Source organism: Ursus arctos, unplaced genomic scaffold (genome assembly GCF_023065955.2).
Source record: "Ursus arctos isolate Adak ecotype North America unplaced genomic scaffold, UrsArc2.0 scaffold_7, whole genome shotgun sequence".
In the NCBI taxonomy this organism is placed as follows: domain Eukaryota; kingdom Metazoa; phylum Chordata; class Mammalia; order Carnivora; family Ursidae; genus Ursus; species Ursus arctos.
The window spans coordinates 27,577,567-27,605,386 of record NW_026623089.1 but is presented as its reverse complement, the minus strand read 5'-3'; the positions used below and the strand labels follow the sequence as shown (position 1 = coordinate 27,605,386).

Below are 27,820 nucleotides of genomic sequence, written 5' to 3'. Positions count from 1 at the left end.
ATGTTTTCCCAAAGAAGACATACAAAGACAGCCTTGTTTCTGAGTTTAAATATAACCGAAAAGACAGGGAACAGTCCAAAACAATTGGGCAGCTTTGTGGAAAGGAGAAAGAGTGACACCTGCTGGAAGGACGACTGGTGATTCCAGTTCCAGATAGACTCTCCCTGGAAAAATGTCCACACACACAAACCTTCTTGTAAGGATCAGGAAACCAGGCCCCCCAAAGCACATCTACGAAGTCCAGGAATCCCAGGTTAAGAATAATAAAGATAGGGGCGCCTGGGTGGCACAGCGGTTAAGCGTCTGCCTTCGGCTCAGGGTGTGATCCCGGCGTTCTGGGATCGAGCCCCACATCAGGCTCCTCCGCTGGGAGCCTGCTTCTTCCTCTCCCACTCCCCCTGCTTGTGTTCCCTCTCTCGCTGGCTGTCTCTCTGTCAAATAAATAAATAAAATCCTAAAAAAAAAAAAAAAAAGAATAAAGACAGCTCATCTTTACTGCGTGCTTGCCTTGTGCCAGATGCCCTACGTGATTCAGTCCTGACAACTACCTAAGTTATGTATCATTATCCTACCGAGGAGAAGAGAATGCAAGTAACTAGCCTAACATCAGAGCGACTAAGTTGTGGAGTCGGATTTAAATCTAGGGCCAACGAGAAGAGCGGGCTGTCAGAATTCTTACCCCTAAGCTATACTGCCTGCTCTAAATATATTTCAATACATATATTTCTTTAATAATATAATTTTACAATTAAAATATATCATTTTTCAGGGCGCCTGGGTGGCTCAGTCAGTTAAGCATCTGCCTTCAGCTCAGGTCATGGTCCCAGGGTCCTGGGATTGAGCCCTGTGTCGGGCTCTCTGCTCAGCAGGGAGTCTGCTTCTCCCTCTCCTTTTGCACCTCCCCCTGCTCATGCTCACTCTCAAATAATAAACAAAATCACTAAAACATAATTTAACCCCAATGATATTTCTGAAAGGTAAGCAGATAACCATTAACTAAAGGCGGCATGGTAAAACAAAACAGGTCTCAAACGTCATTCCGCATGCTCTTAAGGTTTTCAAATCCTCTCCTGACATATTAAATCACTAAAAGTTTTATTTACACAGAACAGGAGAAGCTTCACCGCTACACTGAAGGTACTAAGGAGAGATAAAGAAACAGGAGGAAACAGGATTAATAGCACTAGGAGATGGATAGAGGAACGTATGCTATTCATGAGCTGGGACACTGATTTATTGGAAAAAACGACTTTCAGCCTAAGAAGTAGAAGGACCATTCCAAGCGCTAGACCTGAAAATCAGAAGTGTAGACTCCAGTCTTATAAACCATACGTGGTATAAAACAATACTTTCATTTTTATAGCCTGTGTTTCCAACTAGTAACATTATTATCTGTTAATGTGGACCGTCACGTATAGAAAAGTAGAGAAGTTAGTATCATTTCTGTGTCTCAGGCTGAACTTCCCAGAAAAAGACAAATCGCAGAGATGCGTGTAACTTCGCATTCTCAAGCCTTGTGTGTTCAGATCGGAAGACACGGAGCTGAAGGGGATGTGAAAGGCACAGAAGGAAAGAGAGCTGAAGAGTCGGTGCACTTACTGGCAGGAGCGCATCAGGGACGAGAACACGAGCAAACCACCGACAGTCAGCACACCTCTTTCTGGTCGCTTCCTATGTATCGCCCCTGCCGCATCCTCTCCTTTGCTTAAAAACTAGTCAAGATAACATCTACAGATTCCAGGACCCAGCCTGAGCTTGAGTCAGTCTTGCTTCAGGAGGCTCGTGGGTGAAAGGTCCATGCCAGGGCCTTCCTGAGAAATCTAGTTGGTGGCCCTGGGATTGCTGACGTGGATTTTAACTTCAAAGCAAGTTCAGAACAACCTCTGAGACCAGTCTTCCCAGCGAAGGCATTTAGCAGAAAATCTCTCTTTTTCGCATCTAAGACTTGATGACACAAGATACAATTATGAAGCGAAAAATGCTAATTCCAGAAGCCACACCCTCAGATTTCCCAAATGTCACAGACATATTGCTATATTTTCCTACACCCACTACTTGCTCCAGGAACCAGGTGTAGAAAGGGACAAATCCATGCCACCCACACCCTCTGCACTGTGCTCTGTGGCCCCTTCTCCGCTCCCTCTGGTCTGACATGAGCTACGGCCCCCCAGTGGGAGGGCTGTGGGTAGGGACAGGTGAAAGTTCCCTGCTATCACATCTTCACCTATTTCTCTCTGCCCTCCCAACACTGATTAACAAGGAAGTGTCCAGAAAAGAGGGAGAGGGTCAGTGTAAAGTGAAGTACAAGAAACTCTCAAAACAGATTTTGAGGATGAAGATCCAAATCCAATATTCCTTCTTCTCCTGTAGGGTCAGGGAAGGTGGCGAGGCTCCTCTCTTTCCCCACCTCTGCTCTGTCTCTCTCATATGTGCACGTGGTCTAAGAAGTTCAGGCCCTTTAGGGCCATATGCAAAAGAACAGGTAGCAATATTAATAATATGCCCAATAAATGCTACCATCTTGCTGGCTGTCCTGAGTCATCACAACACTGCACTGATGACAAACACCAGTTTGCAGGACACTCCAGGTTTCTGCGCTTACGCACAATGTGTGGACTTAAGTATATTTGGTGAAACGGCTGACAGTTCATCTTTAGAAGTTCTTGTATCTGACTGAAGAGAGAAATACTTGGAACGACACCGAGACACGGCTATGACTATTCACTTTAAACCACTTCCTTTTAAGCTGCTTCTGATGAGAACTTCAAGGTAACATTACCTAATGGTAGGGAGTCGAACGGGGCTGTTTTATAACTGTCTCTTACTCTCCATACCGCAATTCCTCCTCGACTCTCATACATTAATAGTAATGTTGCTAGCAAAGTCATACCAGTTTTCAAAGGAAAAAAAGATAAATGCAGTCTGAAGTGTGGCTGCGATGCGGGGCAGGGACTTATCATCAGGTGACATGACTTCACTTCCTGAGGCCAAAAGTTCTCATCTACAGTAACATTCTTTGAACTTCATTTTCATTATTTTTTTTAAAGATTTTTATTTATTTATTTGACAGAGAGAGAGAGACAGCCAGCGAGGGAGGGAACACAAGCAGGGGAAGTGGGAGAGGAAGAACCAGGCTCCCAGCGGAGGAGCCTGATGTGGGACTCGATCCCAGAACGCTGGGATCACGCCCCGAGCCGAAGGCAGATGCTTAACGACTGAGCCACCCAGGCGCCCCACATTTTCATTATTTATTAAATGCAGTTAATAATACCTACTTTGCTACCTCCCAAAACTGTGGTGAGGATCAGATGAGAATGTATTTGTGATAAAATACTATGGAAATTACAAAATGCTGTGCAAATAAAAGGCATTATTACTGTCAGCACAATCCTGCTGTTACTCTCCAGATATTAGTCACTTATAAAAATTCAAAAAAAAAGACCTCGTTGTCAAAATGGGACAACTCCACTAATCCTATTTTATTTATTTATTTATTTATTTATTTATTTATTTAAGAGAGGGAGAGAGAGCAAGTGAGGAGTGGGCAAAGGGAGAGAGAGAAACCCAAGCAGACTCCCCACTGAGCACGGAGCCCGACATAGGGCTCCATCTCACAACCCTGAGATGATGCTATGAGTCGAAATCAAGAGTCAGATGCTTAACTGACTAAGCCACCCAGGTGCCCCAACTAATCTTATTTTAAACAGTCTAGTCTTCGGGCGCCTGGGTGGCTCAGTCAGTTACGCATCTGCCTTCGGCTCAGGTCATGATCCCAGGGTCCTGGGACTGAGTCCCACGTCGGGCTACCCTGCTCAGCAGAGTCTACTTCTCCCTCTGCCTGCTGCTCCTCCTGCTTGTTCCCTCTCTCTCTCATTCTCTGTCAATTAAATAAACAAATAATATATAAATAATCTTCAAAAAAATTAAACAGTCTACTCTTGAATGGCCAACTTACCTCGATGGAGGGGAAGACTGTTCAATTCTTGGGATGTAAATTCACAGATACAGACAAACAACCTCTCTCCTTCTTTTAGACTGGGAATGGTCACAATTTCCACAAAACTGCTGGGGAACTGCCCTGAAAATAAAAGGAAACATTTCTAATATTGAAATTTCATTTTCTGTCTGGAGAGTGACTTAAGTTCCATGAATTGGAGAAAAAGACTGGTAGTGAAAAGTAAAGGAAAACAACGGGGTTCTGAGTAAAGAAGTAATGCATGTTTTCAGAAGGGAAGCAATGGCGCTGAGCACAAAGGATTAAGACCCAGGAAGGGGAGGTAAACATGTGAACAGACAACGAGGCTGGGGGCAGCTGGTATCAAACCATCTCGACCTTTGGAAGGAGCCCATAAGGAGAGATGGGACGATAACAAACATTCTCTCCTCACTGGTAGAAACCACAGTAAAGACATAACAAAAAACACAAAGGATTCTGAAGTTTATGGACTTGGACTTCCCATTTAACCTTTAGTTTTAAAATGGAAAGAAGAGAGGGCTTGTGGTCTATTTTGTACCCGAGGAATGGGGAGCCTCTTACCTGTAACATCCTCTTTCTTTCCTAGAAGCCAAAATTCATCCACCACTGCCAACACCTCAATGACGTCTCCCACAAAGAGTGGTAGTTCTTCGGACACACTGGGGCAGAAGTCAAAGATGGCTCGAACCACTGAGCCAGCCTCCATGTTTTACAACCTGGAAAGACAGGTCAAAAGAAATGGTAAAGCATAACTATTTTAAGACTTTGGAATGTAGGTCAATATCTTGAGAATAATAAAGCTTAAAGTAAACACTTAGAATCAAGTCAAAGCTAAGCAAATAAGAAGTTTGTACTTTAGAAGAAATTAAGGTGCTATCTCACAAAAATAATAATTTCCTCACACATTTTTCATTTGATTCTCCAGGCAATTCTGGAATTGAAAAAAAAAAAAAAAGTGACCTTTACCTATGAGTGACGGAAAAGGTACAAGTTGGGAAATGTAGACTTCTCAACATGCCTGAAGAGGGCAAAAAGGGAATTAACATTTTTCAAGTACAGGCAATATGGTACTTTTAAAATGTGGTATTTAAAAAGTAGGGATTTTAAATACGGCGTTTCTTTTTATTTCCCCAGAACTATCTTAAAGATGAGGATACTTAAGCTCAGCAAGTTGGAAAACTTAATTTGTCTAAGATCACAGAGCTCATAGCAACAGGACCAGGATTCAGGCCCAGGGCATCCTGGCCCCTACCCACTACAAAAAAAAAAAAGGGGGGGGGGAATGTGGGATCACCCCTCAAAGGCAGAGATTTAAAACGTACTGAAAAGTAAAAATCCGTAAGAAAGAACAAGAAAGGGTGGTATAAAAATGACACCTCCAGACAAGACCTAGTACACACACCGCACCAGATCAAGACTGTGTTTTCAGCTCAAAGACAGCTACGGCGCGAGCTTGCGTCGTGTCCCCACCGTGTGTGGTGTCTGCTGTGCTGATGGGTCTGTTACCTTGACACGTGCGGCCGGGGAGCCCAAGTACGCGTTCAAGCAACAGAAAGGGAGGAGCCAGCGGGCATGTGCTCACGTGTACGCACTCAGCCACGTTAGCAACCTCTCCCCGGGTCTTCCGCGAGGAGCGGCTGGCGCTCTCCAGTGTCCACGCCTCAAGTCTATCCACCTCTGTTCACCTCAAGTATCTATCTGATATTGTTAGCGATGAGGATTCTACCTTTCATCTCACATATAACTAGGACGATATCGAAAAGCGCTAAAAGCCGAATTACAAAGAAAAACATCGTTATAGCTCCACCGAGTTTATTATCTAAGAAAACAGTGATGTGGACAAACATGTTAGGCATATAATAAATAATTGAGCATATTAATGTGGGGGTACCTTTAAGATATTAATGAATCATGCAACACAATTCAACATTGCATATTTAATTTGTACTGCTGAGTAAAAGGAGCTTATCTTTGTGTTACTGGAACATTTTTCTATAATGAGATGACTTGGGTCCACAGTGGAAAACAGAAGTGGCCAAGAACGTTCCCCACATCCTCTGCCCTTTCCTACCACGTATTTTCTTTAAGTATAAAAGTCTAATTATAATTACATGCTGAGGAGGCCGCATAATGGGAATGCAAAGTAACCAAGTGGGTGGAGTCAGAGACCAAGGTTCAAATGCCAGCGCCACTGTTTATTAGTTATTTCACCTTGGATATAGTCCTTCAACTCTCCGGGCTAGTTTCCTGTTCAGAAAAACGGGCATAATTATACATTCATAATCACCATCAAGAGGATGATGAGAATGATCAAAATAATTATAACAATGCCCGGTATTTACTGAGCATTTACTATGCGCCGCGCACTGTACTATGTACTTCCTTCACTGAGCCCTCACAACAATCCTATCGTGTATCATTGGTTTCCATTTTGCAGATGCGGACACAGACTCGGAGAGGTGATGTCATCTGTCCAACGTCACGCAGTAAGTCAGAGACGGAAGCGAAGTGCCAACCCAGATCTGCTCCAAGGAGACAGTGTGCTCCTGGTGTGAGAGCACCTACAACGGGGCTGGTCCAGGAGGTGCTCGATAAATGTGAGCGCTTATTACTAACTGTTCCTTCCGTGATCAGCTACAAGCTCGGCTCTCACGGATACATCACCACCAGAGAATGTGCTGTTCCAAGTACAGAAACACCACAGAATTTACCATTTCAACATGTCAAAACCTGGTTCAGCTTTGCCCACATTTAAAAATAGACCCATCATGTACCTCTGCGCTCTGCAGCAGGAAGACACTGAACCGGATTTACCGACTGACGGATGCAAGTCCGCTAGTCAGCCCACGCATCACTGTACGTGCGGTGATGCGTGATACCAGAACTGTGTAACTCTGCGGTCTTTCCGCTGTCAGTGATCTCCGTCAGCTTTTCCACCCTCTCTAGATTGCTGCTCCTACTCTGTCGGGGACAGAAGACCACACAGACACCGCCCAAATTATTAGAAGTTCCCAGATACGTAAAAAGTAAACAAGCTCTGAGGAGACGCTAACAAACTCTTCTGCGGCGGTCAACTACAAGTGTTAGTTAGCTAGAGTGTCTCAACAGCTATTTTTCATGTGCTCTGAGGCCCCTTTCTTATTTTCTGGCTGTTCTCCAAACGGCTGAAGTTGCCAGATGTCAGATTTCCATGTAAGGGTGGTGTCATAAATATATTTTTTTAAACAAGCATCATGTTTTGCAAACCTCTTAGCCATCTATATACTATTAACACAACTCAAGGTTGGGCCACGGTGGATATTATTTTCCTCCTTCTAGTCCATTTTCTCAAATTCCATCTCACTCTCAGACTAAATAGATCCCTCATTATCTGAAATGTCAAAGAAAGAATTAGCATACACTCTGTAGGATGAGAGAGAGAGAGAGAGAGAGAGGAGGCCCTATTACACCGAGGAGTGAACTTTGTGATGTGAAAGAGTTAAAGGAGTGAAAGAGTTAAAGCTTCTCCCTGACAACCTTCCTGCCACCAGAAAGTGACTCAGAAGCAGAGGAGGGTCCGGCTCAAGGAATACTTTTGCTGACTGACTTCCTACCCTGTTGGAATGAGTGCACAGTCGCCGAGGGACACACACCCCGCGAGGACGCTGGAGTGTGGCTCAAGGGCAGGATGCGTGTGTGAGACCAGAACGGAGATCTTCGCGCCCCCTGGGTTACGTGGAATGGCATGGATTTCGTCTTCGTCTTCTCTGCCCTGGGTGCCCTGTGAAAAGTCACTGTTCCTGTCTGGGCCATTTTAGAGGCCTGGACAGATATTTTGAAACTTAATCATAAATAGCTTATATAAGCTGTTCCACCAACTCCAGATGGAAGGAAAGAACTGCAGAGGAAATCAGAACACAGCTGGGCTTGCGAGAGAGCAGAGGCAAGAGCTGCCCGTGCAGCAGGATGTCAGGGACCTCAGGGAAGTCTGCTGTGAAAACACCATCTTCTCTCGCTGCTGAATGCCCGCACGTCCCTTCTGCGTTTGAGATACAAAGGTCCTTAATTCTTCAAACTCTTTTAGAACACAGAACCCTACAAGGGGACAGATTTTTGTCTGCTTTGCTCACCGGCCTAGAGCAGTGCTCAGCACATAACATGCTTTTAAACTTTGAGCGAGCAAATCATTTATCAAACTTTAGAAAAATATATGAAACTGTTCGTATCAAAATCTCTACTCCCACGTATCTAAAACAAAATTAACCATCTCTTCTCCACAAATGGTTTGACCTTCCAGCTTGTATAATAGTGTCCTATAAATCCTCCAGAGCCAATACTCCCGTGGGCTTCCTCATCTCCTACAGCCGACGGTACGCTCATAGCAACAGCTACCATCCGAGAGCCCACCGTGTGCCAGACGCTGGGCCAGAAGCCTGAATCACAGCTGCATTGCAAGGTAGACAGCAAGGCTCTAGACCCTGGTGCCCTGGTTCCAATCCCTGTGCCACTCCGCGACCTCGCTGAACTCTCTAGCGAATCCATCGCTTAGCCAGAACCAGAATTCAGGTCTGACTCCAGTGCCCACATGGGGGTTTTTGTTTTGTTTTGTTTTTTACTACAAGTATCACTTCTCTTAAATCCCACTGGTTCTTCCTTCGAAATCTTCTACACTCCCATTTTCCTCTCTTTGGTTCTCCAACATTTTCTTATAAAAATTTTCCAACAGCAAAGCTGAAAGAATTTCACACCCACCACCTGGATTCTAACATTCACATCTTACTGAAGTTACTTGATCACACATCATCTCTCTTTATCCATTGATCACTCCATTATTTTTCGACCCATTGCAAATATTATTTTATTTTTGATGCATTTCACAATAAACCACAGACTTTCCCCTCCGGCACTTCGGCGCATATACCTTAATGAGGGTCATTATCTGTTTACCTTTTGTTGCTGTTGTTTTTAAGAGTCATTTTCCTCTTTTCTTGACCAAAGATGTGATTCATTTCTCCCCACTAATCTGTCAATGAACCTGGTTAATCTTTTAAACTGTTGATTTTTACATATTGTTCAGTTGCTTACAAATTCACAAGGTCTTCCTGTTTTCTGTAATTCATTCATGTATTTAACAAATATTTATCAAGCCTAATGGACTCGATCAAATTCCCATGAAGGCTGAACCCGCTATTCTTTAAATATTTATTCTCCAATCCTGTTGGTGGCTGACAGTATTCGACTCTCCTCTATTGTCCGAAACAGCTCAACTCCAATTCCAAAGTATCTACCCTACACCAAGGGAAAAATACAACCCTGCAGATAACTGGACCATTAATCTCAGAAGGAGATACCAGGCTTATCTTTCAGTTAGATATCCAGAGAAAACGAGATTCTTAAATCTACAGTGACATTTTTTAGTGACTCAAGGATATTTTAACACATTTTATCCACTGATACCTGGGGCAGCCACCTCTTAATCCAGTTTTACCCCCATGATGTGCCAACGAACATTCAAGATACAGTTTCTGCCCCCAAGAAGCTTAGCTTAGTCCCTACCATTTTCCCAAACATGTTCTCTCTCTCAAAAAAACAAAATCTTAAAAAAAAAAAAAAAAGAAATCTTGCTATTTGCCATGACATGGACAGAGCTAGACAGTATCATGCTAAGTGAAATGAGTCAGTCAGAAAGACAAATACCATATGATTTCACTCATGTGGAATTTAAGAAATAAAACAAATGAACATAATGGGGGGGAAAAGGCAAACCAAGAAACAGACTCTTCACTGTAAAGAGCAAACTGATGGTTACCGGAGGGGAGGTGGGGGGGTGGGAAATGGGTGAAACAGGTGGTGGGGTTAAGGAAGGCACTCGTGATGAGCAGCGGGTGTATGCTAGCGACAAATCACTGAAGTCTGCTATTGCACTGTATGTTAACGAGCTGGAATTCAAATAAAAATTTGGGGAAAAAATGTGCTATATACAGGCAATGGAATATCATTCAGCCTTAGGAAGGACGGTCTGACACACGCTAGAATGCGGATGACCCTGAAGACATTATGCTAAGTCACAAAAAGACAAATACTGTGTGATTTCACCTACGTGATGTATCAAGAACAGTCAAACCCAAAGAAACGGAAAGTAGAATGATGGTTCCCAGGGACTGGCGTGAGGGGTAGCGGCTCTGGAGTTTCGGTCTGGGGAGATGAAAACTAGAGCTGGCTGGTGGTGATGGCCACACAGCAAAGCGAATGTGCTGCACGCCGCAGGTCTGCGCACTTACACGTGATCAAAACGGTCTCTTTTATGTTACATATATTAACCACAGTAAACGAGGAGTTTAAAATGTGTGTCATACAAGGGAGAGGACGTGAAGGAAGGCCTGGGGAACTTCGGTCACGTTTAATAAGCAACATATCTATAAGTCTGGACATACATACTGAAGAATCTCCTGAGATCACCAACTATAAACCTTTACCCTGATCAATACTGGTATTACGCAGCTTAAAAAGCCATTTGCAAAGCAGTCTTTTGAGAAAAGAGCTGAGCCTGGCTCAGATTGAGGACCCTGAACAATAAGCTTGTGCTGGATGTCTTGCATTTCCCTCCTAGGCCTGTCCTCCATCTTCCTCCGCCCTGCGCCCTGCAACTGTGCTGCTCAGAGCTGACCCCCAAGAACTGCATCAAGGCGCCCCCTTGCCTCTGGCTTCCAGTTGGGTTCAGCCAACGGGTGGCACAGAAGAGCTGACAGCAGAAGGATGGTAAGGGGAGAGGGGTATTTATTCCCCTGGCTCCTTCCCTGCTGGGCTGTCAGTTGGCTCCCGGTTCCCTGCCCCTTCAGGCCTGGCTGCTAGCCTGGGGTTGTTATATACCCCAAACCTGTCCGGTGCATTCTAAGTAGGACCTCCTCAAATGACCCAACATCAGCGTGCCTTCCATATTCTGCTAAGCCCGTGATGGATACATGCCCAAAGGGTTTTTCAGGATTTCTGAGAACTGTGCATGAAAAAAAATGGGGACCAAGAATACAGAAAACTATAAAATTGGTTTCCTAAATCTACCACTGTAAATCCAGGTGAGAAATAAGAGCTAGAGATGTAAATTTTGAAAACTTCAAAAATATTTATAAAGATATTGATACATGGATTACGCCACTAAAAAAATAGTCCCACTTTTGATGGATGTGGTGCATGGGACCCAAAGTCTAAATTCTCATTTGGAAACTCTGAGCCATCTATTCTACTACTAGGAAAGTAGGACACAATGTGTAAGAGTTTTGAAAATTTATTCTTTGAAAAAGCACTGGTGACGCTTTCAATATTCTTCCTAATATTTCCTAATTCCTAAGTCTAAATTCTGGGATTCCAGGACAAAATTTCTGAAGGGGTTTCCTTAACAAAGACCTGCAGTTTCTCCTTGTTTGCTCCTGCAGAGGGGGAGCCCTGGCACACACAGGAACATCTCTGCCTACCTGACAAGAGCTGGGGGGAGGGTCTTCATTGTCGGGACTCCGCAGTATAGGTTCCTTCAAAGGACTATGCTTTCATGAGCATGTGGAAATTTCTTTAGGTCTTGCAACTGACTTTCCTGAAAACGTTACCTTTTAGGAATGGGAATCCATTTTAAACATTTCACGTCCTGGCAATGAGAAAAAAATATTTAACTTCAAAAAGCAATTGTGCAGGGGCGCCTGGGTGGCTCAGTCATTAAGCGTCCGCCTTCGGTTCAGTTCATGATCCCAGGGTCCTGGGATTGAGCCCCGCAGCGAGTTCCCTGCTCAGCGGGAAGCCGGCTTCTCCCTCTCCCACTCCCCCTGCTTGTGTTCCCTCTCTCGCTGTGTCCCTCTCTGTCAAATAAATAAAAAATCTTAAAAAAAAAAAAAAAAGCAATTGTGCAGTTCTCTTATTCTTGACAATACAGGGCTAAAAAGAATAGTCTCTTTGCTTTGTGTGAAGGGATCAGAGGTGTCAGAAAATGAAGTTTAAATCTGTTTCAGGAAGGAAATGAGGGAAGCTGGGAAAACAGCATTTCCTCTTCTGGTTTATGTCACTGGAGTTCATTTTGAACAGAAGGTCAATACTCACTGCCAGGTGATTACTCAGAAAACTAGCAACGGACGAGGAGGAAAAGTAGAATCCATCTTGACCATGGCGTCCCCCATGAGGCTGAGTAGCACAGTCTGGGTCAACCTGTCCTCCTGCAACAGAACCTTCTGCCTACTCCTCTTTGATGCCAACAGCACTGACTCACATGTACTTTGGTTGAATAAGCTATATGGAATGTTGGACTCTTAGGAAAAAATGGAAAGTCAGCTCTGACTTAGGGTGATCAGAGTAATGAAGGTAGAAAAGGAATCTACTATCATAAACTCTTACAATTTATATTATATTTCGCTGTTTCAAATTGGTCCCAAGTTGGAAGGCAGCAACCTCGGCAGACGGACAGGATATAGATCAGACTTTCCACCAATCACGGAAGGGCCCTTTGGTCTACAACTTGAGGATTTAAACCAAACACTTCTCCTCTAAAACAAAGTCGTAGCTACTTTTAAAACACGTGCTTATCTATCTCTATATCAATTTTGTCTTTTTGAAAAATTGCACTGGTGGAGGAAGGTCCCAAGGTTAATAGTTCAGGACCTACCAAGTGTGAAGATATTTCCATTAAAGAAATATTTTCAGATGGGTCAAACTAAGAGTTCTTGAAAGTACTCTCTCCAGGACCCGTGTCTTAAACCGCGCATGAATCTCAATTATGGGTGGAAATTTAAAAATTACTGACTCATAAGTAAACACACTGGACATGTCTGAGCTAAGCAGCTGAGCAATACATTAAAATTCACAGCTCCGCTATGCTGTGTATGTAATAAATGCCCAGATAACATGTCTGATAGCAGTTGCAGAAGTGCAGATGAAGATGAAACTGTAAAATGAAACTTTTGGGTGAGGCTGCAGATAACAAGGAGCTCCACGTCATGCAAGAACAGGCAGCTTTTAGGACAGTTTCCAGGGAACGCCAAGAAAATGTACTAACCCAGTGTTCCAAACTGTGAGGATATGTTACAGAGATCTCCAAGGAGGCACCTTGTTTCTTTTCCCTATCTGTTTCAAGTACAAGCTAGTTTTTTGCTAAGGAAAAAGATTTAAAAAGACATGAGGAGTTCTCAGCCTACTTTATAAAATATTCTTGGTATTTTAGAAGGAAGGATCAGAAAAGGAATTCTAAAAACAAAAGATTCTGAGGAAGAAAAATAGGGAGGAAAGAAACTGTCCAGAGTTAAAAGTAGCTAAGACCGTTCTCAGGGTGGGTGACTTAGCTCATTTCAAAAAGCACCACCATCCAAACACCATGGAAAACAGGGACCGGCAGCTTCATAGAAACAAATAACAAAAACGAATACCTGACATTTATAGAAACTAGAGCCACTAAATTTGAAAGGCAAATGTATATATGGAATCTTCCGGTAGTATCTATTTAAGACAAACCAGAGAGTAATGACAAGACAGAGCAAACCCAATGAATGGCTGATTCCTTAGACAGTGTCAATGAGAAGGATTTAATGTCCTAAATCAGAATGTTCAAACCTGTGAGGGAGTTAAGATGGCGGAGGAGTAGGGGACCCCTTTTTCAGCCGGTCCCCTGAGTCGAGCTGGATAGGTACCAGACCAGCCTGAACATCCACGGAATCAGCCTGAGATGCAGGAAGACGCATCTGGATCTCTACAAATGAACATCTCCAGCGCTGAGTATTGAGGTACGAAGCGGGAAGCCGTGAAACCGTGCACAGATATCGGAAGATAAATGGAAGAGGGAGGGAGCCACCGTGTTTGGGCGCCAGGAAGTGGTAGCCACCTGCACGGGGGAGCGGGCGGACTCTCGGACGGCACCCGTGAGAGAGCAGACTGAGACCGTGAGCCGGGAGCACGCGCCACCAGACTTCTCACGGAGCTCCGGTGCGCTCACTGGAACCAGACTGAGACCGGGAGCTCCGGAGCGCGGGGGCGGCTGGTGGTGTTAGAAACACAAAGGACAGAGAAGCGCTGGCCCTGGAAGTGAGGGCTGGGACGCCGGGTGTGGGGAGCACATCCCGGGACGCTGCAGGGTTGAGCAGCACCAACAGAAACAGAGTTAAAGTAGCCAGAAACCCAGTGGAGAGAGGTCCGCGATCCCTCTGTTCTGAGACAGAGGCTGAGATTCGGCCACTGCTGCTCTGACTCTCAGAAGAGGCACAGCAAACCACCAGGGAAAGCCGCCAGAGAACAAAAGCCTGGAAACACCGGCTCACAGTGTGCCCACCCCCATCCCCCCTTGCAGGGGACACAGAGACTGTACCCAAACAGGGTTGCCTGAGTATCGGTGCGGCAGGCCCCTCCCCCAGAAGGCAGGCTGAAAAATCAAGAAGCCCACATCCTTAAGATCCCTATAAAACAAGGACGCATGGCCTGGGTCCCGGTCAATAATTTGGGCTCTGGACAACCCCACAACCTCTCCTCATCAGAATGACGAGAAGGAGAAATCCCCCCCAGCAAAGAAAAGACAATGAGTCTGTGGCCTCTGCCACAGAACTAATGGATATGGATATAACCAAATTATCAGAAATGGAATTCAGAGTAACAATGGTCAAGATGATGTGTAGACTTGAAAAAAGTATTAACGAAAATGTTAATGAGAATATAGAATCTCTAAGGGCGGAAATGAGAGCGAATCTGGCAGAAATTAAAAATTCTATGAATCAAATGCAGTCAAAACTAGAGGCTCTGAAGTCCAGAGTGAATGAGGCAGAAGAACGTATCAGCGAATTGGAGGATGGGTTAGTAGAAGAAAAAGCTAAAACAGAATCTGGACTCAAAAAAATCCACGCTTGGGAATGTAGGTTACGGGAGATTACTGACTCAATGAAACGTTCCAATGTCAGAATTATCGGCATCCCCAAGGGGGTGGAGAAAAACAGAGGTCTAGAAGAGATATTTGAACAAACTGTAGCTGAAAACTTCCCTAATCTAGCAAAGGAAACAAACGTTCGTGTCCAAGAGGCAGAGAGGACCCCTCCCAAGCTCAACCACAACAAACCTACGCCACGTCACGTCATAGTGCATTTCACAAATATTAGATCCAAGGATACAGTATTGAAAGCGGCCAGGGCAAAGATATTTCTCACGTACCAAGGCAAATGTATCAGAATTACGTCAGACCTGTCTACACAGACCTGGAATGAGAGAAAGGGCTGGGGGGGCATTTTTAAAGCTCTTTCAGAGAAAAACATGCAGCCAAGGATCCTTTATCCAGCAAGGCTGTCATTCAGAATTGATGGAGAAATAAAGACCTTCCAGAATCGCCAGTCATTGACCAATTTCGTAACCATGAAACCAGCCCTACAGGAGATATTAAGGGGGGTTCTATCAAAGTAAAAAGGCCCCAAGAGTGATACAGAACAAAAAGTCACAATCTATAGAAACAAAGACTTTACAGGCAACATGGCATCATTAAAATCATATCTTTAATAATCAGTCTCAATGTAAATGGCCTAAATGCTCCATAAATGCCAAAGGGTTGCAGATTGGATAAAAAGACATGACCCATCCATTTGCTGTCTACAAGAGACTCATTTTGAACCTAAAGATACAGTCAGACTGAAAGTAAAGGGACGGAATACCATCTTTCACGCCAATGGACCTCAAAAGAAAGCTGGGGTAGCAATTCTCATATCAGACAGATTGGATTTTAAACTAAAGACTATAGTTAGAGACACAGAAGGGCACTATATTATTCTTAAAGGATGCATCCAACAAGTGGATATGACTATTATAAATATCTATGCCCCACCAGGGGCGTAGAAAGATACACAAGCCAACTCTTAACCACAATAAAGAAACATAGATAAAAATACACTAATAGTAGGGGACCTCAACACTCCACTATCAGCAATAGACAGATCACCTAAGCAAGAAAACAGCAAAGAAACAAGGGCTTTGAAGCCATATTCGATGAGTTGGACCTCATAGATATATATAGAACACTACACCCCAGAACCAAAGAATACTCATTCTATTCTAATGCCCATGGAACATTCTCAAGAATAGACCATGTTCTGGGTCACAAAACAGGTCTCAACTGATACTAAAAGACTGAAATTATTCACTGCATATTCTCAGACCACAATGCTCTGATATTGGAACTCAACCACAAGGAAAAATTTGGAAGAAACTCAAACACTTGGAGACTAAGAATCATCCTGCTCAGGAACGACTCGATAAACCAGGAAATCAAAAATCAACTTAAACAATTTATGGAGACCAACGAGAATGAAAACGCAATGGTCCAAAACCTATGGGATACTGCAAAGGCAGTCCTAAGGGGGAAATACATAGCCATCCAAGCCTCACTCAAAAGAATAGAAAAATCTAAAATGCAGTTTTTATATTCTCACCTCAAGAAGCTGGAACAGCAACAGAGGGACAGGCCTAATCCACGCACGAGGAAGCAGTTGACCAAGATTAGAGCAGAAATCAATGAATTAGAAACCAGGAGTACAGTAGAGCAGATCAACAGAACTAGAAGCTGGTTCTTTGAGAGAATTAATAAAATTGACAGACCGCTGGCAAGACTTATCCAAAAGAATAGAGAAAGGACCCAAATTAATAAAATTATTAATGAAAAAGGAGAGGTCACAACCAACACCAATGAAATTGGAAGGATTATTAGAAACTTTTATCAACAGCTTTATGCCAATAAATTAAGCAATCTGGAAGAGATGGAGGCCTTCCTGGAAACCTATAAACTACCAAGATTGAAACAGGAAGAAACTGATTTTTTAAACAGGCCAATTAATTATGAAGAGATTGAGTCAGTGATAAACAACCTTCCAAAAAACAAAACTCCAGGCCCAGACGGTTTTCCTGGGGAATTCTACCAAACATTCAAAGAAGAAATAATACCTATTCTCCTAAAGCTATTTCAAAAAATAGAAACAGAAGGAAAGCTACCAAACTCATTCTATGAGGCCAATATTACCTTGATCCCCAAACCAGGTAAAGACCCCATCAAAAAGGAGAATTACAGACGATTTCCCTAATGAATATGGACGCCAAAATCCTCAACAAGATCCTGGCTAATAGGATCCAACAGTACATTAAAAGGATTATCCATCATGACCAAGTGGGATTCATCCCTGGGATGCAAGGGTGGTTCAACATTCGCAAATCTATCAGTGTCTTAGATTTTATCCAGAAAGAAAAATTCAAAAATCGTATGATTCTCTCAATAGATGCAGAAAAAGCATTTGACAAAATACAGTATCCTTTCCTGATTAAAACCCTTCAGAGTGTAGGGATAGAGGGTACATTCCTCAATCTCATAAAAACTATCTATGAAAAGCCTACAGCAAATATCATTCTCAATGGGGAAAAGCTGGAAGCCTTTCCCTTAAGATCAGGAACATGACAAGGATGCCCACTCTCGCCACTATTATTCAACATAGTACTAGAAGTCCTTGCAACAGCAATCAGACAGCAAAAAGGGATAAAAGGTATCCAAATTGGCAAAGAAGAAGTCAAAATGTCTCTCTTTGCAGATGACATGATACTCTATATGGAAAACCCAAAAGAATCCACTCCCAAACTATTAGAAGTTATAGAGCAATTCAGTAATGCGGCGGGATACAAAATCAATGCTCAGAAATCAATTGCATTTCTATACACGAACAATGAGACTGAAGAAAGAGAAATTAGGGAATCCATCCCATTTACAATAGCACCAAAAACCATACGTTACCTTGGAATTAACTTAACCAGAGACGTAAAGGACCTATATTCTAGAAACTATAAATCACTCTTGAAAGACATTGAAGAAGACAAAAAAGATGGAAAGATATTCCATGCTCATGGATAGGAAGAATTAACATAGTTAAAATGTCCATGTTACCCAGAGCAATCTACACTTTCAATGCTATCCCATTCAAAATACCGATGGCATTTTTCAAAGAACTGGAACAAATAGTCCTTAAATTTGTATGGAACCAGAAAAGGCCCCGAATCGCCAAAGAACTGTTGAAAAGGAAAAACAAAGCTGGGGGCATCACAATGCCGGATTTCAAGCTGTACTACAAAGCTGTGATCACAAAGACAGCATGGTACTGGCACAAAAACAGACACATAGACCAATGGAACAGAATAGAGAACCCAGAAATGGACCCTCGGCTCTTTGGGCAACTAATCTTTGATAAAGCAGGAAAAAACATTCAGTGGAAAAAAGACAGTCTCTTCAATAAATGGTGCTGGGAAAACTGGACAGCTACATGCAAAAGAATGAAACTTGACCACTCTCTTATACCATACAAAAAAATAAACTCCAAATGGATGAAAGACCTCGATGTGAGACAGGAATCCATCAAAATCCTAGAGGAGAACATAGGCAGCAACCTCTACAACATCGGCCACAGCAACCATTTTCATGACACATCTCCAAAGGCAAGAGAAACAAAAGATAAAATGAACTTGTGGGACTTCATCAAGATAAAAAGCTTCTGCACAGCCAAGGAAACAGTCAAAAAAACTAAGAGGCAGCCCACGGAATGGGAGAATATATTTGCAAATGATGCTACAGATAAAAGACTGGTATCCAAGATCTACAAAGAACTTCTCAAACTCAATACGTGAGAAACAAATAAACAAATCATAAAATGGGCAGAAGATATGAACAGACACTTTTCCAATGAGGACATACAAATGGCTAACAGACACATGAAAAAATGTTCAACATCATTAGCCATCAGGGAAATTCAAATCAAAACCACACTAAGATACCACCTTATGCCAGTTAGAATGGCAAAAATTGAAAAGGCAAGAAACAACAATTGCTGGAGAGGATGTGGAGAAAGGGGATCCCTCCTACATTGTTGGTGGGAATGCAAGTTGGTACAGCCACTCTGGAAAACAGTGTGGAGGTCCCTTAAAAAGTTAAAAATTGAGCTACCCTATGATCCAGCCATTGCACTACTGGGTATTTACCCCAAGGATACAGACGTAGTGAAGAGAAGGGCCATATGCACCCCAATGTTCATAGCAGCAATGTCCACAATAGCTAAATCGTGGAAGGAGCCGAGATGCCCTTCAACAGATGACTGGATTAAGAAGTTGTGGTCCATATATACAATGGAATATTACTCAGCTATCAGAAAGAACGAGTTCTCAACATTTGCTGCAACATGGACGGCACTGGAGGAGATAATGCTAAGTGAAATAAGTTAAGCAGAGAAAGAAAATTATCATATGATTGCTCTCATCTATGGAACATAAGAACTAGGAAGATCAGTAGGGGAAAAGGGATAAAGAAAGGGGGGGTAATCAGAAGGGAATGAAGCATGAGAGACTATGGACTCTGAGAAACAAACTGAGGGCTTCAGAGGGGAGGGGGGTGGGAGAATGGAATAGACTGGTGATGGGTAGTAAGGAGGGCACATATCACATGGTGCACTGGGTGTTATATGCAACTAACGAATCATTGAACTTTACATCAGAAACCAGGGTTGTACTGTATGGTGACTAACATAATAAAAAAAATTAAAATAAAAAAAAAGAATGTTCAAATCTAAGATTCAACAATGGAAAGGGGGCAAAAGCAGGATATGTTAAGCAAATAATGTATCTACATGGAAACCTTGAATCTGGGAGTGACACGTTACAAATAGTAGCTGGGATAAGATAAAAGGAGAACAAAACAGGTGGGAGAGTTATATTATAGACTGCTGTGATAGAAAACAAAGATGACATTCTAATAAGAAGATTTCAAAATTGCTACAGAAACAAACAGTAGCATCTGGTATTTGATAATAAGCTGGAATGCTGATTCCCTAAGAAATAGAAAATGCATGCAATCACAGGGCAATTAATTAACTATGTCCTAGAGATAGCACAGAGTCTTTTGCTGGGCCTTCCGGGCAGCGAGCGTGTCTGATCATTGTGATTCCTGCCAAAAGATATTACTTCAGGACTTTGCTTCAGTTCTGCATACCTTTTTGTTTTGCGTTTTTTTTTTTTTTTAGGCATGAATAAGTGAGTTTTACCAAATGCTTTTTCTGTATCTACTGAGAGAATGTTTTTTCTCCTTTATTCTGTTACTGTGGCAAATTACATTGATTTTTCAAATGTTAAATCACCCTTGCATTCCTGGAATAAATTCTATTTGCTTATGATGTATTATTCTTTTTTTAAATTATTATTATTATTATTATTATTTTTTAGTAGTCTCTACACCAACCTGGGGCTTGAACTCAAGACCGCAAGATCAGGAGTCGCACACTCCTCCAACTGAGCCAGCCAGATGCCCCAATATTCTTTTTATATGGTGTGAATTTCGATTTGCCACTATTTTGTTGAAGATTTTACACCTGTGATCTCAAGGAATTAGTCTGTAATCTTTTCTTTAAATGTCCTTGTTAGATTTGTGTATATGGGACAGGCTAGCCACATGAAGAACAGGGAAGTGTTCCTTTCTCTATTTTCTGAAAAGGTCTGTGTTTCAACCTTAAATATTTGATAGAATTCACCGGTAAAATAACCTGGGCCTATAAAACTTCAAGGAAGGGTATTTAATTAAATATTCAATACTTTTAGCAGATATAGGGCTATTCAGATTTTCCATTTCTTCTTTTCTCAGTTTTAGTAAGTTGTGTTTTTCAAGAAATGTGTCCATTTAATTCAAGCTATCAAATTTGCTGGCATACAGTTGTTCATAATATTCCTTTATTAACCTTTTAATATCTGCATGATCTGTAACGATATTGGAAATTTTTGTTTTCTCTCCTTTTTTCTTAGTCTTGCTAGAAGGTTATCAATTTTGTGGATCTTTTCAAAGAATCAACTTTTGGCACTGTTAAATGTCTATTGTTTGCTTTGTGTTTCACTGATTTCTTCTTTTATTATCTTTGTTATGTCCCTGCTTCAACCTTGGGTTTAATTTGTTTATCTTTTTCTCATTCCTGTGAACATTTAGACAATAGATTTTAAGTCTTTCTTCTTTTTAAATATAAGCACCTAAAGCTATGAATTTCCCTGTAAACACTGCATTAGCTGCATCCCAGATTCTGATATGATGCTTTCACTTTCATTCAACCAAAAAAGACTAATTTCCCATATGATTTCTTCTTTTAAATATGGGTTATTTAGAAGTGCATTGTTTACTTTCCAAAGACTCCATATATCCAGTGATCTTTCTATTATTAATTTCCAGTTTAATTCTGCCGTGGTCAAGAAATGTACTGTGGGGGCGCCTGGGTGGCTCAGTCGTTAAGTGTCTGCCTTTGGCTCAGGTCATGATCTCAGGGTCCTGGGATTGAGCCCCGCATTGGGCTCCCTGCTCAGTGGGAAGCCTGCTTCTTCCTCTCCCACTCCCCCTGCTGGTGTTTCCTCTCTCGCTGTCTCTGTCCAATATATAAATAAAATCTTAAAAAGAAAGAAGAAGAAGAAGAAGAAAAGAAATGTTCTTTGTATTATTTTAAATTCCGTGAGGTGTTTTAAGGCCCAGCATATGGTCTGTCTTCATCAGTGCTCTATGCTCACTTTTGCAGTTTTTGAGAATAGTGTTCTAAAAATGTCAGTTAGGTTAAGGTGACTGATGGTGGCATTCAGATCATAAATATCTTTGTTGATTTTTTTCTACTTGCTCTGTCAATAACTGAGAAAGGGGTATTAAACCCCTAACTCTTAATAGAATTTGTTTGTTTTTCTCTTCAATTCTGTTGGTTTTGCTTCATGTATTTTGAAGCTCTGTTATTAGCACATTTAGAATTTTTCACTTTGATGAATTGACTCTTTTATCATAACAGTATGTCCCTCTTTATCTTGTTAACACTCCTTACCTTGAAGTCTACTTTCTCTGACATCAGTATAGCCATGCCAGCTTTTTCCTTACTGTTTACATGTTTATCTTTTTTTTTTTACTTTCAACATATCTATACCTTTATATTTAAAGTACATCTCTTTTTTCCTTCACCTTTATGAAGATATAATTGACATATGACATTGTGTAAGTTTAAGGTACACAGTGTGATGATTTGATACATGTATATATTGCAAAATGATTACCACAATAAGATTAGTTAAGATGTCCACCACCTCACAATATTAGAACTTTCTTGCAGTGAGAACACTTAAAATCTACTCTTTTAGCAATTTTCGAGTATATAATACAGTGTTAACTATAGTCACCATGCTGTATATTATATCCCCAGAACTTATTCATTTTATAACTGGAAGTTTGTACTCTTTGACCAACGTCCTCCCATTTCTCTCACTCCTCAGCTGCTGACAACCGCCATTCTACTGTTTCTATGATTCTGGCTTTTTTAAAGATTCCACATATAAGTGAGTTAACAAAGTATTTGTCTTTCCCTGACTTATTTCTAAAATACCTCTCTTTTAAACAATCATTAAGCCTGATCACTTACACTTTTAAATTAGAATATTTAGACCATTTACATTTAATGTTATTGAAATGGCATTTGTTTTCTACTTGTTGCATTTGTTTGTTCGTTCCTTCCTGTCTTATTTCAAGCTAGTCAAATATTTTTTAGTGATCCATTTCATTTCCTCTATTGGCTTCTTAGCTATACCTCTGGATTTCTCAATGGTTGTTCTAGGAATTATAATTTGCATCAAATTAGAATTAATAGTATACCACTTTACATACAATGTATGAACTATACAACAGTATAATGCCATTTACCACCCCATGCTGTCCTTTGTGTTATTTTTGTCATATATACTTCCTCTACATTTTTGTGGTAGTCTTAAAGTATTTCTACAAATTTTTAGATACTGCTCCCTTCAAAGAGAGGAGTTTAATACCTCTCGATTGTGGGCTTTCCTACTGACTCATTTCTAAACTACAAAATGTGGTGGTGGTGACAGAGTGTGATTTCCAATATTAAGTTGTAAGGACACTCAGGCAGCCTAATGGAGAAACCCACGTGGTGAAAATGAGGCCTCCTGTCAACAGCCTTGTAAGATCTAGAAGGAGATCCTAGAGCCCAGTCAAGACTGCAGATGAATGCAACCCCAGACAACATCCTGATGGCAACTCATCACAGACTCTGAGCCAGAACTATTCAGTTAAGCCACTCTTGAATTCCTAACCAACAGAAACTGTAAGATAATACATATTTATTGTTTTAAGCTATTAACTTTGGAGTTAATTTTACAGCAATAAATAATCGATGCAATATATTAGAATACCCATAATACAATGCTATTTTTGTTAAAAACAGTTGTTTTTTAAATAAAGAAAGAAAAGTTACAATGCTATTTTTGTTATAAACAGTTTTTTAAATAAAGAAAGAAAAGTCTTTCACATTTGCCTATATAACTACCATTTCTAATGTTGTGTATTCCTTTCTAAAGATCTGAGTTTCCTTCTGGTATCATTTCAGTCTAAAGAACATCCTTTAGCATTTCTTACAGTATTAAGTCTGTTGGCAACAAATGCTCCCAACTTTCATTTATCTGAAAATATTTTTTTAAGATTTGAGAGAGAGAGAGACCGCGCATGCATGCCGGTACAGAGGGAGGGGCAGAGGGAGACAGCAGAGAGAGAGAATTCCAAGCAGATGTCGAGCTGAGTGCAGAGCCTGATGTGGGACTTGATCTTATGACCCTGAAATCATGACCTGAGTCCAAACCAAGGGTTGGACACCCAACCAACTGTGCCACCCAGGTGCCCCTCTCTGAAAATATTTTTATTTCACTCTCATATCTTTTTCTACATATCTTTTTTTCCTCTGGCTACTCTTACAATTTTTCCCTTTAAGTTTGGTTTTCAGCAGGTGAGTACAATGCTCAGGTGTAGTTTTCTTCATATCCACTGTTTGAGGTTCAGAGTTTTTTGGATTGTGAGTTGATATTTGTCACTAAATTTGGGGAAATTGTGGTCATTATTTCTTCAAATATGATTTCTTCCTTGTCTTTTTTAAAAAGATTTTATTTATTTATTTGACACAGAGACAGCCAGTGAGAGAGGGAAGACAGGCAGGGGGAGTGGGAGAGGAAGAAGCAGGCTCCCAGCAGGGCAGGGAGCCTGATGCAGGGCTTGATCCCAGGACTCTGGGATCACCCCCTGAGCTGAAGGCAGACACTTAACAACTGAGCCACCCAGGCGCCCCTCTTCCTTGTCTTTCTTCCCATCTTTATGGGACTCCAATTAGACATATGTTAAACTACTTGATATTGTCTCACAGTCATTATAGCTTTGTTATCCCATCCCCAATCTTTTTGCTCTTGGCTCTTCGGTTTGGATAAATTCCATTTATTTGCCTTCTAGCACATTGGCCTCTTTTCTCTGCATGTCTCTCTTGCTCTCATAAAGCCATCTGGTTAATATTTATTTTAGCTATTGTATTTTTCAGTTCTAAAATTTCCATTTGGCTCTTTTTAATAGTTCCATTTCTCTGCTAATGTTTCCCATCTATTCATTAACTATGTCCATCTCTTCTTTTAAATATCTGAACACATTTACATCAGCTGCTTTAAATTCTTTGTGTGCTAAATCCATCATCTGGGACATCATATATCTTTTTCTCCATAGTATGGGTCACATTTTTGCTTGTCATATTTTTACTTCTTTTATTTCGGTAATTTTTATTGTATGCTAAATTTCGTGGGTTAAATGTTGTGCAAAGCCTGGATTACGTTGTTCTCCTTTAATGCGTGTTGAATTTTGATTTGATAAGCAGTTAAATTACTGGAAGATCCTTTTGATCCTGTTAGGTTTGGTTTTATGCCACATTGGGTGTGTCTACTTTGGTTTTGTCCCTGGTCTTAAGGTACAGCCTTTACTCTAGGGTGTTGTCCTCACTCCTAAAGTTGTCCTATCTGGGGTCCCAGATGAATGCCTGAAGTGCTCATCAAGGTCTCTCACTCTGGCTGGACTAGAACTCCAACACTTCTGAGCACTGAGCCCCCCTCAGGTGTCTCTGTTCACCTCTCAGCCCCACAGCAGCCACTCTGTGTCAGGTCTCACAGAGTCTGGCCCTGTGCACGCCCGGCCCGGCCCTTGGCCAAGCAAGTGAGGGAAATCCCTGAGCAGATTCCTGTTCCCTATACCCATATGCCGCTCCCTCTCCTCCTGTAACCTGTCCTACAAATCAGCCTTCTTGGTAACCCCAAACTCTAAGCTCTTCCTCCTCTGTTCAGTGAGACCATTGCTCCACTTCCCTGGGCTGCTTGGGAAAATGTCCCCAGGCAAAGAGCCAGGGTGAATATGGGGTTCACCTGGTGCTTCCTTTCTCTCAAGGATCACGGACCTGTGTTGCCTATTGTTTAATGCCTGAAAACAGCTGCCTCATGTTTTTCCCAGTTTTACAGTTGTTCACAGTGAGGGTATAAGTCTGACACTGGTTTTTCCACCAAAGACAGAAACATTTCATAGCATTTTGTATTTGCAAATGTTTCATATTCTAATCTATGAGTCAGAGAAGTTTAATATCTTTTTCTAACTCTAAATTTTAAACTCTCTGAATTTTGCATATGTGAATAGTAGGTTTTCCCATAATATTAGGAGGCAAGCACTGTAAAGACACAGCTCCTCCTCCAGTTTTCTACCATGTAGGTCCAGGAATCTCTCTGATACTACTGGGTGCAGGGAAGGAAGGGCTCCAAGGATGCCTAAAATTAAATTTTCCAACAGCCAGGCAGAAGGGAACTTAGAATAGGTAAAATATGACTTAGATAAATAAAGAAATATTCAGGGGCGCCTGGGTGGCTCAGTCACGTGTCTGCCTTCAGCTCGGGTCATGATCCAGAGTCCTGGGATCGAGCCCTACATCGGACTCCTTGCTCAGCAGGGAGTCTGCTTCTGCCTCTGCCCTTTACCCTACTGGTGCTCTCTCTCGCTCTCTCAAATAAATAACATCAAAAAAAAAAAAAAAGAAAGAAAGAAAGATTTAGTGTCTTTACACCATAGTGCTATGAAATAAAATTGATAGCAGCAACACAGAACTAAAACAAGAACCAGTGAATCAGTGGCTCAGGGGAGCACCGTAACTGACACTTTGTTCCAACCCTCTACCACCACCTTTGACACACCTCTACAACTTTCAGTCATTTTTATCCCCATGTCTATTCACCTCTGTATTCATGCCTTGCTCAGCTATCTCTTGTGTTTATAATGCATACTCTTGTAGATCAAATTGTTATTCAAATTCATCACCATCTTTATAACAGAACTATGGATCCACACCCTTTGCGGTGTGATTACGCAGAGCCTCCCGCTGTGGGCAGAGTATAGCTCCCTGTCCCATTTCTGCTGGACTTGGCCATGTGACTTGCTTTGACAAATGGAGTGCCAGTGGAAAGGACATGAGCAGCAGCTTTAAACCATATTTTGTGGTTTGGCCTGTCCCCTTGTGCTCCAATAACCCACCACGAGAAGAGCATCCCCGGGAAGCTGCTGCCCCTTCAGCCAGGCCCCAGAATGAAGACAAGGGGAAAGAGACTTGAACCCAAATGAAAGCTTGTTGAGTTCCACCTGGCCCAGACTACATCAGCCAAACTCAGCCAGACTTCAGACCCAGGAGGATGAAAGTAAATGGTTGTTGGGATAAACCATTGAGATTTTAAACTCACCTGTTGCACAGCCAAAAAATTAAAATTAAAAAAAAAAAGATGCAATACAGATGCTAGATGTTTTGCCTAGATGAGCTGGGCACCTCACTCTTCCATCAAACACACATAACTCTTATTATCTGGATAAACTCCTATTATCTTTTAAGATCCAACTCAAATAGTACCTCCTCTATGAAGCCTATGGGATTAGGCCTTCTCTTTTTTTTTTTTTTTTAATGTTTTTTTATTATATTATGTTAGTCACCATACAGTACATCCCTGGTTTCTGATGCAAGGTTCGATGATTCATTAGTTGTGTATAACTCCCAGTGCACCATGCAATACGTGCCCTCCTTACTATCCATCACCGGTCTATCCCATTCCCCCACCCCCCTCCCCTCTGAGGCCCTCAGTTTGTTTCTCAGAGTCCATAGTCTCCCATGCTAGGCCTTATCTTTTATACACTCTACAGGGCAAGGATCCTTTTTGTCTATTTTATTCTCTGATGTATATCAAGCACGTAGAGCATTGCCTGGTACATCGCAGGCCCACCCGAAACATCTGCAAAATGAACGACTGAACACGCTGAACTGCTCTAAGTTATATACCAAAATATAATATCACATTCCCAATTATCATGTTATTCTTTCCCACAGAGCTGTATGGGGTCTCATAGGCCTCACTTCCAGGTCAGGGAGGGTTGGGTTTTGATTTTTTTGGTACTTGGAAGCATCTGAAATATTTGAGTAGGCAAGCAGATGCTTAGAATCAGAATTGGTTGCAAGTGACTGAGCACCCCCAAATAAAAGAGGGGGAAAGAGTGGTGGAGTGTATGTGTGTGTATACATATAATTTTTTTCAGATGAAGACAAAGGTATTCTAAGGAAAATCATTCTGGTTGTTTCTTTTCATATCATTTTTAAAAACAAGTTTATTAAGTTATAATTCACATACTATACAATTCATCCACTTAAACAATTCAATGTATTTTAGTATACTCTCAGAGTAGTGCAACTTTCACCATTATCAATTTTAGAACACTTTCACTGTCTCAAAAAGAAACTCCTTACCCATTAGCGGTCACTTTCTATTTCCCCCCAACAGTCTCCCCACCCACCCTACCCCACTTCCAGGCAACCAGTAATTGACTTTCTATAAATTACTATCCTACAAATACTCTGTATATATAAGCCTATTCTGGACATTTCGTATAAATGGAATCATACAGTATGTGGTCTTTTGTGACTGGTTTCTTTCACTTAGCATAACGTTTTC

At 41.6% G+C, this 27,820-nt stretch overlaps 1 protein-coding gene across 3 annotated transcripts in view; it reads right to left on the bottom strand.

Annotated features, from left to right (window-relative positions):
• The window catches only part of DNMBP (dynamin binding protein), a 104,869-nt gene that overhangs the window by 61,810 nt on the left and 15,239 nt on the right, over window positions 1-27,820 (bottom strand). For 2 of the 3 annotated variants that reach the window (XM_026493860.4, XM_048219223.2), the window contains exons 2-3: window positions 4,538-4,692; window positions 3,956-4,078 (exon numbers count right to left, since the gene is read on the bottom strand). In XM_026493860.4, the coding sequence (XP_026349645.2) occupies window positions 3,956-4,078; window positions 4,538-4,682 (268 nt within the window). In that variant the 5' untranslated portion in view covers window positions 4,683-4,692. Of the gene's footprint in view, window positions 1-3,955; window positions 4,079-4,537; window positions 4,693-11,424; window positions 11,780-27,820 lie in introns of those variants that run through there. The other variant, XM_048219224.2, reaches the window with a different exon arrangement.